Source organism: Apaloderma vittatum, unplaced genomic scaffold (assembly GCF_000703405.1).
Source record: "Apaloderma vittatum isolate BGI_N311 unplaced genomic scaffold, ASM70340v1 scaffold34282, whole genome shotgun sequence".
Classification (NCBI taxonomy): Eukaryota; Metazoa; Chordata; class Aves; order Trogoniformes; family Trogonidae; genus Apaloderma; species Apaloderma vittatum.
The window spans coordinates 1-16,937 of NW_009705833.1; the positions used below are offsets into that span (position 1 = coordinate 1).

General features: G+C 42.4%; 1 protein-coding gene across 1 annotated transcript; it reads right to left on the reverse strand.

Annotated features, from left to right (window-relative positions):
• Positions 1-10,880: 10,880 nt before the first annotated feature.
• Positions 10,881-16,872, reverse strand: COMTD1 (catechol-O-methyltransferase domain containing 1). The gene is made up of 7 exons (XM_009865582.1): positions 16,680-16,872; positions 15,751-15,884; positions 14,561-14,666; positions 13,619-13,737; positions 13,306-13,360; positions 11,782-11,915; positions 10,881-11,033 (listed from the first exon to the last, which is right to left on the reverse strand). The coding sequence occupies exons 1-7, from the start codon at positions 16,870-16,872 to the stop codon at positions 10,881-10,883; spliced, it is 894 nt and encodes a 297-aa protein (XP_009863884.1).
• Positions 16,873-16,937: the final 65 nt, after the last annotated feature.

Consider the following 16,937-nt stretch of genomic DNA (forward strand, 5'->3'; position numbering starts at 1 on the left):
CACTGCTGCTCCGCTCCTGACTTGACAATACTTTTCTAGAAACCTCTGAATGGCTCAAGATCCCTTGATTTCCAGGGATCTCCCCACCCTTGGCCTTGAGAAGTGCTTGCTGTCAGGAGGGCAGGGCACACCAGCTGCCGAAAGCCAGAAGGCAAAGGGGAAGGATTCAAAAGGTTGCCTGACTCACGATCGTTCCACGTCTGGTGGCACCAGGTGCTGTAGTGGGGCTGGACTAAGCCTGCGGTGGTGACGTGGCACGCTGCCAGCAGGCCGGGGACTTTGCACTGCCACAAGGCAGGAAGCTCACAGACTTCTTTGCAACTAATGTAATGCCCAGTTGAGCCGCTGGAGTATGGGGACAGGGAAGGGAGCCCAGCAAAAGTCTGCTCGGGGCCTGTGTGTGAGCTGCCAGTGCTGTGAGGCAGTGGCCTCCCACCAGAAGCAACTGCAAGCTGGTCAGCACTGATGGAAGGAGCAATTGTACCACCATCCCCTTCACACGGAGGGGCTGATAAAAAGTTGTCCTGCAGTGCCCAGTTGAGCCGCTGGAGTATGGGGACAGGGAAGGGAGCCCAGCAAAAGTCTGCTCGGGGCCTGTGTGTGAGCTGCCAGTGCTGTGAGGCAGTGGCCTCCCACCAGAAGCAACTGCAAGCTGGTCAGCACTGATGGAAGGAGCAATTGTACCACCATCCCCTTCACACGGAGGGGCTGATAAAAAGTTGTCCTGCAGTGTATTTCACTTGGGGGTGGGAAGTGGAGACAACTTTTTTTTCTGGGCCATTCTGGTCATGAAAGTAGAAAATTTGTCTTTGAACAAGACTAGTACATCTGTGATGTTGGGCAGCGAGCTGTGCGGCTGGCACGTGTCTCCTGGGCTCCCCACTGTGTGCTCCTGCAGGGTGTCTCACCTTGTCTGCTCCACTCTTTGGGGCTGCTTGTGGGTCTCTGGGGCCTTGTTTCCCTGCCCAAGCAGAGCACACAAACACTTTTTGGCCAGGAGCGCTGAGCCCCTCAGCTGCTGTGGGGCAGGAGGAGTGGGTGCACTGCCAGCTGCCCAGTGCAGGGGGCTGGGGTAGAGCCTGGGCCAAACTTAACAGTTTTAGTGAATTTTTCCCTTGCCACCTTGTTGACTGCATTTGATGGGTTATAACTGATCATGAGAGTGGCCTGATATCATTCTTACTTATCTAACTAGCAGCATCTGCTTTGGGGAGCAGGGCAGGGAGTGTTTCTTCCCTTGGTGGTGCTCAATATGTGTCCTTTAGCCTGGATAAAAGCCTGGCTCTAGCAGAGGAGGGTGTAGTGGCCTTTGCTATAGCAGTGTTTCAATGCAGACTGCTCACTGTTGTACCTGGGAGGTTCATTGGCTGCACTGAACAGGACCAGCTCTGACAGACATCCTCACAGATGTGGCAAGCAGAGATGATGGCTATTTACACTGCCAGTTGCAGAGTCTTTGCTGGTAGAGGTGGCACCAGGTGAGTGTGAATGGTTGTCTTTTGGTGTTTCAGGAATCAATGTCTTATGAAATGTTTTTAAGTAAACTGCAATTCACAAATGCCTCTTCAAGGCACTGTAATTTAGTATGGATGTAGGCTTGTATTGCAACCTGTGTAATAGAAGGCTGGTCTCCTCCCACCATGTTTGAGGAAATATTTTATTTTACTTTTTGAAGTTCCTTGGAAAATCTGGTAGAGTTTTCAGTACTGCTACAAGACTGGCAGGTTTTCAGGTGAGACCTAATTCTTTGCAGCAAAGGTCCTCTCTGCATTGAGGGTGCATCAGCATGCAATTGACGTTGTTTACAGTCCACTCATATAGCCTGAAGCTCACCTGGTTTAACTTTATCATACACATCTTAAGGTGAGTTCAGGAGCGTGCATGAATGTTGGAGTTTTGATGGCTCTACCTGACAAGCCAGCACAACCCAACTAACCCACCTTCTGCTTCAAATTTTCTCCCTCTTATGGGCCATCTAAACAGCCTGTCTCAAACTCCGATTTCCTACCGTGTCCTGTTCTTCTATGAGAGGCTGTAGCAGAGTGGCATACAACACAGTGCCACTGCCATCGCTCATAGCAGCCTCTCCCAGAGACAGAGCTCCTCCTGCCTCACCACACACCCCCATCCCGAGTGCCCGGGAGTTAGGTTTGCCCTGTGTTTGGCAAAGCATTGCTCACTGCTGAACACAGAGAGCAGTGCTCTGCAGGAAGCATGGTCCCACTGCCTTCCAAGGCATTTGTATTTGGTTGCTCTAGTTTCTTCCTACTGAAACGAGATTGGTCCTGTACTTCTGACTGGGATTTCTTGAATTAAAAATACAGTGTGTCACCAAGACATGTTCTAAGTTTGGTGGGGCTGGGGCACACCTGGCCCCTGTATGCTGGCCACAGTGCAGAGTGTGGCTGCGTTGGTGTTTATGGCAAGTGGGAACGTGCCTGCCTTGGCTGAGTGAGCAGAGCTGCCTGCACAGCAGCAAACGGGTACCTGAGTGGCAAAGTTTTGGGCACAAAGACCTTGGACTGGTTAGCAGTGAGAGAAGGAAGAAGAAGCATTCAAAATGTAAACTATCCAGGAAAAGAAAGGCTTTAAAATTAATACTTTTCTTCACAAGATAACTACTGTTGTGTGGGGAACCCACTTCTCTGTTTTTCTTCTCATCTACTTGATAGGCTTTGATCTCTTGGAGGAAAAGTACAGGGAATTAGCTGAAATAATTTGGTGTTGCTGTAGCTGTTACAGTCCAGTTTTCTTTTATGTAGATGAAGGTAAACAAACACATAGCAGAAACAAAAGATAATTAAACACAGAAAGCACAGTTATAACTTCTGCTAGTGATTCCCTAATTTTCTCTACCTCTTCTGCTGGAGAACCATGGCCACAGCACAAGGCTGCTTGGTCCTTCTAGAATTCCTTCTAGGAATCTTCTACTGGCACATGATGCCTAAAGCCAGCTATTTTCCTGTTTATAGGTTCTGTACTTATTAGCCTGAAGGTAAAAAAGTAAAAAGAGACCTAATAGGATCAGGAAGGAGCACATAAGAGGTAGAATGCAGAAATGCTTGATCATAAAATTAAAATCTATCTTATAATGCCTATATGTAATAGGGATGGTAAAAATTAAGATTGCTTGTTCAAATTTTATTAGCGTTTTGTAGCCTTCTGAGTACTTAGCTTTGAGCCTTAATCATAGACCTGTAATCAGTTTGTGGAAGTGACCATAAATGATTCCTAAGGTCAAAAGGCATAAACTAGCTGCAAGTCTGAAGTTTTAATTAAGAGTTTACCTTAGTCCAAATCTGGAAGTTTAAATACACACTTGAAGTTAAGCTTGAGCTAAAGGACATCCCTCAATATCTGGTCTGCAAACAACTATGTTGAAAATCAAGAAAGGAAAACTTGTAGCACCTGTCAAAGTAACCAAAGCTGCAGGGGAGAGGGAAGCATGACCAGCTGGAAGGTACCTGGGACCCTTTTTGTAACATCAGAAGGGATTTTGGGGCCCCAGATCCCTGGATGCCAATTAAATCTATCTATGCTTTTGCCTCTTTCAAGCTAGTCTTCAGTGATAACTTGGGTCAGTCCTGGAATGTGAGGATAGGTCTGACCCCATGCAGTAGTCCTTGATGGGCCACAAGGGAGCTCAGCTACGGGACTGTGGTCCAGGCCCTCAGCGGAACACTTTACTGGATCAATCTTGATGGTTTTCCTGACCTGAGGAGAGGGACTGCTGCCTGTTGGTGGGAATAGTTCCCAGAAAATGACTGTGCCTAAAATGTGCAACAGCCATCACCTAGAGGTGATGTAGGAGCTGACTCTACACACCTGTGGAGAAACTGCCACTTTTTGTACAGGAACTATTTTGTCAGGGATTTAACTTAGTGAGTATTGTTTTGTAATTGCACTTTCATAGTGAATTAATTCTCCTCTGCACTGGGGATATGTTTGAGGCTCACTGGATTATAATCTAGTTCTGTTGTTCAAGGGAAACCGAGGAGGACCCTGCAATTTCCTTCAGGCTGTACTAATCTCTCTGATATAATACATGACGGTGCAGGAGTTGCACAATTAACTGTGGCTTTCTGCTTCGGAAGAACCCCACTAATTACTCTACATTGAAAAGATGGATTGAATGTCTTGGGAGAGCGTTTTATAGCAGCTGACATTTAGATGGCGAGAGGATGTTAAAGGTGACACTGCAGAAATGGCACACCAGTGCCCTGCTGATGTGCCAGGGAAGTTGAGAATACACCGGTAGCTGTGTGGAAACTGTGGGTGAAGGCACCTGAGGGACCCTTTCTCACCTCTCTCCATGGGGTTGGACCTTGCCAGAGGTAGAGGCAGATGTGGGTCCCCCCTGCAAAGAGCAGCGTGGAGGTGTTGCTGCTTCCTCCTTGTCCCCGCATAGCCCTTGCAGCTCTGTCTGGATTCAAAGGTGTCCATTGCCATCTGACAAAACTTCCCACTTCTGGTTGCAGCTGTTACTGTTCCTCCTGTTTTCCATGTTTTGACCTGCAGCAGATATCAGCGTCAGACTGTAGTAGGTAAATGCATAAATATGTACCTTAAAGAAATTAAATAAACATTACATGTTGTGGTTTAACCCCAGGCAGCAACTGAGCACCGTGCAGCGGCTCTCTCACTTCCCCCTTACCTTCTGTGAGATGGGAAGGAGAATTGAAAACAAGTAAAACTTGTGGGTTGAGAGAAGAGCAGTTTAATTAAAGCAAAAATAAAATATAATAGTAACAATAACAGTAGTAATGAAAAGGAAGATAACAAAAAAAGAGTGCAAAAGACCAAAAAGAGAGTGCAATGATTCACCCCTCCTGGCCAACACTCCCCAGTCTATATACTGGCCATGATGCCATATAGTATGGAATATTCCTTTGGCTGGTTAGGGTCAGCTGTCCTGGCTGTGTCTCCTCCCAATTTCTTGTGTACCTCCAGCCTTCTTGCTGGCAGGGCATGAGAAGCTGAAAAATCCTTGACTTAGTATAAACACTACTTAACACACTGATTTTTCCAGTTGTGGCTATCAACATTATTCTCATACTAAATCCAAAACACAACACTATACCAGTTACTAGGAAGAAAATTATCTCTATCCCAGACAAAACCAGGACAGTGAGCCACAGCCTGTGTGAGTTCAGCTGTTATAGGGAAAAGGGTAGGACCTGCATGGTAAACAATAATGCTTAGAAGTCAGCATTTTGGGTCTTTATATATTCACCTAAGCTTTGTAACTAATCTTTTTCTTCAAGCTAGGGAGCTACACGTTTTGCTTACCTTTAAATGTAAACTAATATTTGCTTCCTAAAAACCCACACATTAAAAGATGCAAGTGACATCATGGACAAACAGTAGGTTCTGTCCTACCTTCCTTACAAATAAGTCTAAATTTCATCCTTGGCTGTTACTGTTTTTTATTTTCCTTTAGATTTGTAAACATCCCTTTCCCTTCTATGGGTTTCTTTGTGCCTGTTTTAAAAGGCATTTGTCTCCTTTGTTTTTGTTTCTTTTTGTTGTTGTTGTGGTTTCCTTTGTTTGTTTTTCTTCTCATGCTGGCAGAAACCCCCCTTCTGTTGCTGGGAGTTGTGCTACAGGCCAGGAACATCTGGGCCATAACCCTATGGACTCCTGCAGCTGTGCCACATGGTGTGACACGCACAGCCCAGGTGTCCTGCGAACCAGTCCTTCCCCTAGAGCACAGTTCTTCCGTTGGTGTTTTCCATTTGTGGATTTGATTTGAGTTCGTAGTGTCGTGAATGTACAGCGTAATGAACACTGCATTTTTGTGTGCGTCTGCAGTAGTTAGGCATTGCATTTACTTGTGACAGCAACAATAAAACTCCCTCATTAACTATCTGCTGCAAATCTAATTTCATGATGTCAGAAAGTTACTTCTTTCAGCTCAGCAGCGTAACCCAAGTCCCTGCCCCAGTATAATTCAAAAGGTTGCTGTAAAAATGCACAGAGCTCTTGGTTTCTCAGTAGGTGAATAGGAATAAAATTATGAGCCTTTAAACTAATAATAATTTTTTCCTTGTAGCTTGAGATCTGTTCAATCAATCTTTCTGATAACTCTGGGGAGAATTTTAGTTGCCTCTATAAAATGTTTTAATTATTTAAAATCATAAAATATAAGTAGGCACAATTTGCTTGGAACTCATTAGGGAAATATATGAATAAGAAGAAAAGATAATGTTTGCTTCTGCATTAATTTAAAGCCATCTCTAAAATATAAAATCTAATCCTGGAAAGCAGTGACTTATCATCAATGTTTACTTTTCCTATAATAGGAGTAAATATTAAAGCAGCTAGTTATGTGCTTATCCCTACAGTATTGCACTGAGCCAAAAAGGAAAATAAATAACTTGTCTGAAATCCTACATTAATTTCCCTCTTTTACAGGTTTTATGTTTGTTCATTTCCTTTTTCAAAACATTGCTTTAAAAATTATTATTATAAAGCAGGTGACTTAGAAATCACAGTAGCTGCAAATGCATGAGACCAATTTGTGTGTGATCAGAATTATGCAGAGGTAATGCTTTATACTGTCCCAGAGCCTTTCATCCCAACGCAAATCACTGGGCACACAGCAGAGAAAAGCCGCTGCCCTGGAACAGGGCTTGGCAGAGCAGAGAGCAGAGCAACGGATGGGCAAGGGAACAACAAAAAATACTACCTTTAAGTTTCTCTGAAGAAACTTCAGTGCTCACTGCGGCAGGAAACGCTTATCTGCAGCTCTTATGCTTATCTGCAGGTCTTACGTATGCAAAGAGGGAAGAGTAGGCCCCTACCGATCTGATCCGTCTTGTTTAGCAGCTTTGTATGTTAGCTTTCCATGTTTTCATTCTGGCAAGGACGAGATAGTGCTTCCCTCCTGTGAAAACGAAAGGAGCAGCAAAATCAAATGTGCTGCAATCCACCCAGAGATGGGTCGAAATCTCTTGTGTGTATGGAGGTCATAGATTATCTGAAGGTGTTGCTCTGCCTGTTGTTTGGAAGAATAGATGGAGCTGCCCAGCATGGTCATGTTCCTTGTGGTGGTGCCAGGGATGGTGGAGGCCTAGGCAGTTTCAGTAGAGGGGTTAGATAAAACCAAGTTGTATTCACTTCACCGGTCTCTTAAAACAGCACTGACATTTTAGATTATTTGCCTCTATTGTGACCATTCAGGATGGGTTTCTTCAAGTGATAAAGAGAATGCGAGCAGGGATGCAGGTAACTGCTACCATGTTAAAAAGAGGCCAGTTGCAAGTTGCCACCCAACTATGATCAAGATTGCTGTGCCTAAGACATGGTTTATGCCTTCGGTCTGAGCTGCAACATTTCTGGGGAATGTGGGGAGCTGCTTGTGTTTCAAAGGAGGGGATTTGGATGAGGTTTATATTCGTGATCCTCTCCCTGCCTCCTCAGGGCTTTATCACAAAAAGCTTGCCAACTGTCTTCCAATGATCAGCAACTTACAGAAAGTGCTGTCCCTGTGTGCCATGGCCAAATTCAAACAGCGTGAAAACAGGGCGAGAAGTTCAAATAAATGCCTCTAAGTTATGATACACCCAGTAGCCCAGTTTTTGTTGGTGAGAGACCAACAACAGAGCAGGGACTGAGCAGGGTCAAGCAGCTACGGTTACATGCTTTCATTTTCATGGTGGCTTCTCAGAGTTACTGCACTATGGAGAACTCTCTGTCCTTTTGTGTGTTCATTTTTCAGCCCTGTTTGCTTCTGAGCAAGTCCCAGATGTACATTTGTTGGCTGTGTTGGCCTCTCTGGGATCAAGGTTTGCAAAGGGAAGAGATCCCAGTGTTGCATGACCAGCTGGGTGATAGGCAACAGCTGTGCCCCCAGGTCAGCTGCTCTTTAGGAGTGGGAAATCCTGAGCCTCTAAGGTGTGAGCAGTAACTCAGGCAGGTGTGTTACCTGGGAGGGGTGAGCAGACCCATGAGCTCCCATATGTGATCTTGCCTTTAGAGAGAGACAAAGACTTGTGCTGCATTGTCACATGGCCCACTCTCACCACCTAATGAAAGCCCACAAATTCCCCAAAGCTGATTCACCACTTAAATTAAACCATAATTATATATTATCAGCAGTCACTTTATAGTAAGGTTGAAGGATTAAATGCAGTTAGCAGTGATGAATTCCAGATGCACAGGACAGAAGCCTGAAGAGAAGGCCAGCTTCTGAGTAACTACAAGATACAGTGTAATGTATTCTAAATATTTGATTCAATTAAGCTTCCTTCTGCTCTTTGTTTCAGCTTACAGATGGCTCATCAATCTATAGTTTAGGGACACATTGCTATTCTTTCTAATGGTAATTACGTGATCAGGATGGAGACAGGTTTGATTAAATACTTGCACTATGCTCTGCATGTTTAAAATGGAGCAGAGTCCAAAGCAGAGGCAAAATGCTAGCCTGCTGCATGCAGGCCTCCCTCCAGCAGAGGTGATAGGGACTTCGCCAGTTCCCACCATTCAAAAAACAGGAGTTTTTGAATTCATGAACTATGATTGTATTTGGCTTTGAACATTGCTAAACTGTTATTTGAGTTTCTTGCAAAAATACAGTGTTTGCCCATTTTTGGCTTGGCTTTACTAAGAGGATTCTTGCAACATGGAAATTAGTAGCAAAACAGTTACAGAGCCTGTAATCAATCTTTCAGTGACTTCTGCATGTTTGGGAAAGGCTGTGAGGACACTTTTGGGACAGGATATGTATTCTTAACAGCTTGTACCTTGCTTGTGATTATCAGCATACAGCCTCTGAGAGCAGGAATATTTGAGAGGACACCCCAGCTGTTAAAGTGTCACATTTTCTGTTTGTAACCCTTACAATTTTTTTGTTATCTACTTAGAAAGTAAAACTGTAATGTAGAACATGTCCAGAAGCTTTGCATGCAAATTTATAATGATCTTGGGTATTCCTTTAGCCTCTCCATTTGAGAGCTACTACAGTCATTAAGACTCTGTTAAGGTGTTATTTCTTTTATATAGGTAAGAAAATTGAGGCATGCATAGGTTTAAAGCTCTGAGGATAAAACTGTACTCAGAAAAAGAAATCAGGCAAGCCTTACGCCTTATTTCAAATCTCATTTAAGGGCCGCATGCATCTTGTCCTGGCCTTCTCCCAGGCATGGATTTTGCTTTACAGCAGCCAGTCCTCAATTCAGCAAAGTACTTAAGCACATCCTGACATGTTCTGCTGAATCAGGATTTTAAGCAGAAGTGACAGAAATAGAATTGAGATCTCACTCGTCGCCTCAGTCTGAAACCATCAGGCAATGCTTCCTTTCTTCGCCGCTCTCCCACAGCACTATACCGCCATGAGTGTCTGAGACTGGTAAGACCTGTGCCCCGAATGTCTGCCACTTATCATACCCAAGCCACCCAGCTGAAATTTTAAAAATATGAGCCAAGCAGCCAGCTCTAACAATTTTGAGACTTGAAACCTTTGTGCTCCCTGTGCCTTGAGTCATTCCAGTGCATTAATTAAACAAATGGAAAAAGGATTCTCTTAGCTCTTACAGCTTCCCTCCAGGAGGCGAAGAAATCTGAAGTGATTTTTTTTCCTTGATATACATATGATACCTTTCCAGTCTCTCTGTCCCCCAAAACAGTAGCCAGTGGAGCTCTTGTCTGTAAGATGCTAGTTTTGGGTTCTTGTTATATTAGGTTTTATCCGTAATAAGAATTTTGGGCTGAAATATTAAGTCCCTAAAAATTAGTTATTACTATTTGTAATTCACCATGGAAAGAAGTCGTTAGCTGGATTCTTACTCTTTAGCTCAACTAGAATATGCCTCCTGCCCTACTAAGTCTCTCATTGGTCCCAGGTAAGGTGAGTTGTTTCAATGACTGTTTCTTGATCAAAAATTTTATGTAACAGATGACCACAGCAAATGAATTTCACTAGGAGTTAAGAATACTGTAGGAAAAAATACTAGGGCATTGAAAAGCATAATTTTGTTACCTGCTGCCTGGGGAAGAGAATCTTTGCTTGCAGCAATCATTCAAATAACCAGTTAACAGTCATATTGCATCCTCATACAACCATAATCCTCCTTTGTAGACTTGCTACCAACGCTTGTGGTCGCAGCTTTCCAGGAAACAAGCACCTAGCAAGTTGCTGCTTTGGGGGGAGTAGGTGGAAGGGAAAGAGGAAGGAGGAAGAATTGTTTTGGTTTTCTTCTTGCACATTTGCTCTTCCTCATTCTGATTTAAAAAAAATTTGCCTGCAGTTAAAGAAATCCAGCCAGTTTTAGGGAGTGCTCTTTACTGCCTTTCACACATTGTTAGAGAACTTTTTATTTTTTCCCCCAAATGCTTTATATTTGAGGCTTCTTATGTAGTGCCCTTCAACAACTAGCAGTGACTTTTCAATATTGTTAGTTTGAGAAGACTAGTGATCTCCTTGATGTAACGCATATTTCATGAAAAATCCATTTTTTCTGTTATGGCTATTAATATTAGTAAACTCCACTTTTTCTCTTGGTGGTAGGACTGATTATTCTGCTACTCAACCTCTTTTAAAATAGAAAATTACTTTGTTGTGTTGACTCACTTGGAACTCAGTCATTCTACAGAGGGTTTTTTTTTTTTTTCAGCCACTGTTTTACAGACAACTTCATGTTAGTTTATTTGCTTTATTACAATTAAAATAGGAAAACATACCAGATCTCAAAGTAAGTCTCTCTCTTTGATGTAGCTGCCCTTAGGAACCCGCTACTCCTGAAGTCTACTTTCCCAGGCTATGATATCCAGTGGAGCTATGGGTTAAATAACCATTTTTTACACTGCTCTGCCTGCCATTTTCCTCACGATTTAAGGCAGCTTGTTGTTTCCCATCTCCTCCAGTTTTCCCATTCCTTCAGTTACAACTTGAATGCTAATGTGACTCCATCGCCCATTGGGAGCATGCTGATATTGACCCGTGCGTCTCTGAGAAGCTTCTCATTGAGGTGGTGGATGCTCTGGGTTTCCAAGTCATCCTTTCTTGGTTTTAGCACCCTTCCACCCCAAAGAACCTATTGAAAAAAAAAAATGTCAGGCACCTTATTTGTTTCAATATATTCCTTGAACCACAAAGGAAGTTTTGGAAAAGGTCCTGCATAATTTCTAGAAATTGATGCTACTTATTGTATTTCAGATTTCTAGTGGTTTCTGACCAGCAAGTGAGATTGGGAGTCCACAGAATTAGCTAATTATACTTCTACTGCAAATTAGAAATCAGAATAAAAGATGTGATTAAACATTTTTTTTTAAGCTTCTATTCACCTGCCACCATAACCCTGAAGGCACCTTAAGTTTAACATTGTTCTTTGTTTCTGGTAAAAGTTATTAATTGATTACTTATTAGTAGATACTGATTAGAAGTGCTACTTTTGGTCTTGCGACGTACTGTACACAGTAGAAAATGCACTACAAATCAGAAAAATACAGAGCATTCTCTGTAATGAATTAAAAAAAAGGAGTTTCTGTTATCACAGGCTGTTTATGTACAAACATAAATTTAACACATTACTTCTTACTTCTACAGGGCTTTATTCCTTACTTATACTCCTTACTGGAACAATAATTCCCCAAAGCTTACTTCAGGAATTTACCTGGAACGTTAAAAGCTTCCTTTGTATAATGTGGAGTAACCATGTTGCAATTTGCAATGAAGTTGTAGGTCAGAAATCACATTACTAGAACCTCATTTTTTTTTTTTTCTTTCTCAGAGGCAAAAGCAGTAACTCCCTGCACTACTGCCACTAAAACTGCAGTACTTACGTTATCAATTGCTATTATTCCCCCTTTCTTTATGAGGCGCAAACATTTCTCGTAGTACTCATTGTAGCTTTCTTTATCTGCATCAATGAAAGCAAAGTCAAAGGTTTCCGCTTCTCCACTGGCCAACAGTTCATCTAGATGAGCAACAAAGTGAGTTGTTACACCCAGGTCAATGCTGTGTAGGAGGAAGATGTCAATTTCTGTCAAAGTTCCCATTAAAGAGTGTTTTTGGTGCCTTGATCAGGCAGTCTATGCTCCTCTACAGCTAATTACTAGAAAAAACTTATTCCACAGAAACCAATCTAGACATAGTATATGCCATAAAACAGTCAGTTGCTGAGTTCTGCCTACTTGGAAGTTCATGCAATTCTAGACCTGCAGGATGCAGCTGGGACTGCTGAAAGGTGTAGTAAAAACAAGCAGTTTAAAACTGGACACGCTCTACACCTTCAGCTATTTTTGAGCACGCCAAGGACAACTTTTCTTAAATGGATTAGGATTTTTCTCATATTTATGAACAGATCCTAAATGCTAATATCTCACTGATGCTCAAGTGCCACAAGATTGCTGTAAGTAGCCCCTCTCTGGGCCAAAGTAAGCAGAAATCGTTTTTAAGTTCTACTAAATGGACTTCTTGACCAAGAATTCCAAATGGCCAGTTGTGGAAGGGCTGACTGCTGCCTTCTTCAGGTTCTTGGCCACCCTTCTCACCTGCTCTTATCCTCTGTCAGCAGAAGATCTTTTTGTCTGAAGCATCGCCTAGACAAAGCTGTCCATCAGAATTCAAGGACAGTGCAACCTGGCATACTACTTATATTTGCCTCTTTAGAAAGGATGGATGAATTTGGAAGTAATACAAGGTTATGGATGGATCTGTGGATCCATCAAACACTTTTGCTGGAAACCTTCTTCTGACTCTTCCATTCCTTTCTTACAATTTCAGAATATTTATTAATATTCCTTCTACCTTACATCTTCTCTTTTCCTGAATATGACAAGTCATTGCCTTTCTAATGGCATTGTGTACTTTTGGCACTTCCTAAATTTGAGCTCCTCTGGACACAATTCCACTCTTGTACCTTAAGTTTTATATTGGCTACCGCATTTTTTTTTACATCTTGTTCCTTTCAAAAAATCTCTTCCTGTCTATACCAAAGAAATACTTACTTAGAATGGACAATGGCTAAGAGAAACTGGGCTTTGTCTAAATAATCTGTTTTAATCAGCTTTCCCAGAAGCAGCTGACAGTAGTACTTTGTAGATTAAACAAGTTGATGGACAGGACAGGTGAATGACCAGTACAGCCCACTACACAGGATGAGCATTTTCTTTTCTGCTAGCATGTAGGAAAACTACCTGAATTTGTGAAGTTTTCTGATTCTTTTTTTTTTAAAATATGCAAGAAGCCGTCTCATTGTTAGCAAAGGGAGCAGATCCACAAGCATACTTGGTCTTAGATTTCATCAGTTATTATGTCCATCTTCTATTTCTGGGGAAGGGGAAAAAAACCCTTAGGTTACTTACCAAGTGTTTGAATTGCTGGCTTAATCCGCAGATCAATTTTATGCTCTACTCTGGCCTAGAATGAAAAAGAACAAAGAGTTGATGAAAGTGGTGAAGGAATAGCCTGTTAGTAGGTTGCACTCAGGGAGTGACTGGTGTGCAGCTATTGTTCCTATTATTTCTAGGTTCCAGACAGCACTGATTTGTCTTTCCACACTGAACTGCCCTTTAACAACAGGAACGCTTCTGTGTGAATGTGCAAGTCAAAGTACCAAAATCTCTTGCTATGCAAATACAGCTGCTCCAAATGCGTAACCGAAGAGATGTTGCTTACCTCCTTCCACAGCGGCTTTCCAGTTTTGACATAGCCTTCATTTATATCGCAGGCGATAACTTTGCCATTATCTGGCAGGACAAGTGCCATATTCAAGGTATTATAACCTGTGAAAACACCTAGGAAAATCATAAGAGTCATCAGTAATTAACACAGAGTGGAAAAAGTAAAAAAATAAATGAACCACAGGACTCCCTTCAGGAATAAAAACCCTAAAGCAGTCAAGGATAGCAATTTGTTAATGGACTCAAAAGCTTTTCTTCTCCATTTTAATGTAATGGTGAGGCTGGGAGGAATTTTTACTTTTTAATTTTTTAAATTTTATTTCTTTAAAATCAATCTTTTCATAGGCTTACTGCTGGCTTTTTCTAAAAGTCTCCTGGACACACAGGGCAGATATGGTCCTGTACCTCTGAGGAACACCCTCATTTAAAAGCGGAGCTAAATCCTTTAGCAAAATACTAGGGCATTGTCACAGCCAGGCCAAGAATGAAGATGGTGGGACCCCGTAGCTGGCTGCTCAGCATCAGTTGGCCTTTGGGACATCCTGCTAACACAGGTACATCAAGGAAAGTGGATTGGATGCAGCGCCTGTGCAGCAAAACATTTCCTTCTAACAAGAAACGGATAGAAAAAGGAAAGAATACACCTTGTCCTGCAACTGCTGGAGACTCAAGTGATCTGTTGATCTTATTTTTTCAGATGGCCTCAGAGTTAACAAGACATCCAAGCTGATGCCAGAATTACTGGATGCAAAGGTAGACAAAGTGGCAAGTAAGTGCAAATCAGACACTACCTTTCACGCTTTAGTTTGCTCACCTATTTGCCAAGGCAGTTATGCAGTGTGTTAACTACACTTATACATCTTATATAAACACGTCTGTATTTGGAGAAGTATGGGAGCTTTATCCTACTACAGAGGGGACAAAGTGATACCCTTACCTATTTCTATAACTTTCTTGGCTTTAATGAGTTTGACCAAATTTGCCATGAGCTGAGCCTGGTCACAGGACACCATCATACCGCCACAGGGATGCTCAGCGGTGAGCTAGAAAGGGGGAAAAAATAACACATCACAAGAAACAAAACCCAAAGCTTCCAAAGCAATATTCTAGGGAGAAATCCCAGGAAAAACAGATATTCCTATCTTTCTCATTTTAGATGCCTCTGTGCTCCATCTATGAGTCAGAAATTGGTTTGAATTTAACAGTAACCAAGAAGGGTGGTGGGGGGTGTGTGTGTCAAACTAATCATTCAAAGCAGTAACATGCCCCAAAGTTACCACAGCTGTGGCAAATGTAGCAATAGTTATAACTGATTGAGAACCACAGAGGAACCTTTACTGTGAAAATCCATTATTTCTGTGTATTTACATAAACAGATGTGCTTTTTATTCTTTTAAAATTATAGCTTTGGTACTTATGCCCTTATTACTCCAAGACTTGTAGGACGGTTTTATGAACGGCTCAGTTAAAGCCTCTTGCCAAAGGCCAGACCACGTAGTTCTGGCTACACAGCGCTGAGTTGGAAGAGCTGTGCCTGTATCAGGGTGGGAGGGTCCCTGGCATTGAGGAAGAAGCATCATGAGAAGCAAGGCTGTGCCGTGGCAGTTGAATGGAAAGGACGGTGCTCCTGTGCCCTTTCTTCCTGTAGGGCTTGTTCCAGTCAACCAGCTCCTGTTCTTAACGTTTAAGTGCTTTTATACAGGAGTAATTGGTCTCACTTGAAATGACTCAACTGTGCGTCGGGAGGTCTGTTCCAAGGCCTGCTGGAGGATGTCACCTCTCTGAGCTACAGCTTCCTTATACATAACCAACATAAACAGAAGTCATCTGTTCAAGTCAAAGTCAAGTGCAGCACAAATGCATGGCCTTGGGAGCCATGGATGAAAAGACATGTCTAAAATGTATGCCAATACTATTAAATACTTGTTTAAATAGCTCTGAACATTGAAGAGTCTGGGTATCACCAGTTCAAAACAAAATTAGAGTGTGTAAGCAAAAAAAGATGGAGGAAGGAATATCACAAAGAGACCAGTAGTTCAGGAGGAGGTATGGGTGATGCTAAAAAGGTCCCAGTGGGACAGTAACAGTGCTGAACAGAAAAGCTGTATTGGGGGATAAAATACTGACCAGGCGTAGCTTCTTTAGAATTGGATGTTCCCGCAAAGAGTGATCCAGGATATATTGCCAGAGAGGACTGCTTTTCCCAATAATTCTCTTGGATGATTTGGATGTCCCAAAACCCAAAGAAGGGTATCTTTTACCTAAAAAAATAATAAAAAAATAGGAAGAATATGAGCTTTTATATTTTTTCAGTTATTGCCTGCTTAAATAAAGCAAGCACTTAAGTACTAATAAAGGTAATTAAGTATTAATAAAGGTAATAAGTATTAATAAAGGAGTTCTTTGCTCTGAAAAATCCAGTGAGAAATGGAAAATGCAACATAACTGAACATCTCAGTGGACTACAATTTTTTTTTTCTCCTTCTTTTTGAACTCCAAGATGTCCAGCTCAAGCCTGCAAAGGCTGAAATGGAAAGCATTGGGTACTGTGTTGTTCAGGCGGCCACTCTGAAGGTTACAAGCTGTCATATTCTTACAGGACGAGTAACCACATCAAAACTCAAATGGCAAGAGAAGCATGAATGAGGTGCATTATTTTCTCAGTCTGGGAACCTTTTCTTGGGATAGAGGCTGCTGGTCTTTATGGCTGTCAGCTGGTGCATCTTCTCAAGGCCTATGTTCTCCTAATGACAGTATCTTGTTGCTTAGTCGGGGGGAATTTGGCATTGCTCAATAGTTTGTTTAGCATGAAACCAGTGAGCTCAAAAAAAAGAGGGTGCAGAAAGCTGAAAGTTAAGGACTATCGCTTGTCTACTTAAATACAGAACTGATCTCAGGTTTGATGCCCTATTCTTCTTTTACCAAATAAGGCAAATATTTTAAAGAAATAACAACCAAAAAAAATCAGTTCTGCATCTCCTGATAGTTGTTTGCTATTAGAGAACACTTTTATCTTGAGGTTTTTATTTTACAATCTGTTAATGGTTCTGTTTTACAGACGACCACCCTGAAGGTGTAGATTATCTCAGCAACTTTCCTGAAGTCAAAGGGTAAGTAAGCAGGCGGCTGCGTTACAAACCCCACACCGGTCCCCTTCCCCAGCCCGATCCTGGGATTGTTCTTCCTCTGACCCCGGGAAATGGAAAACGAAACTGTTACCAGAAGAGAAAGCTGCGACCGGGACCTCATCACGGCGTTTTCCGGCCAAAAACAGCGCAGGCAGGGGCCGGGCTGGAGCGTGTCCCCCGCCTTTG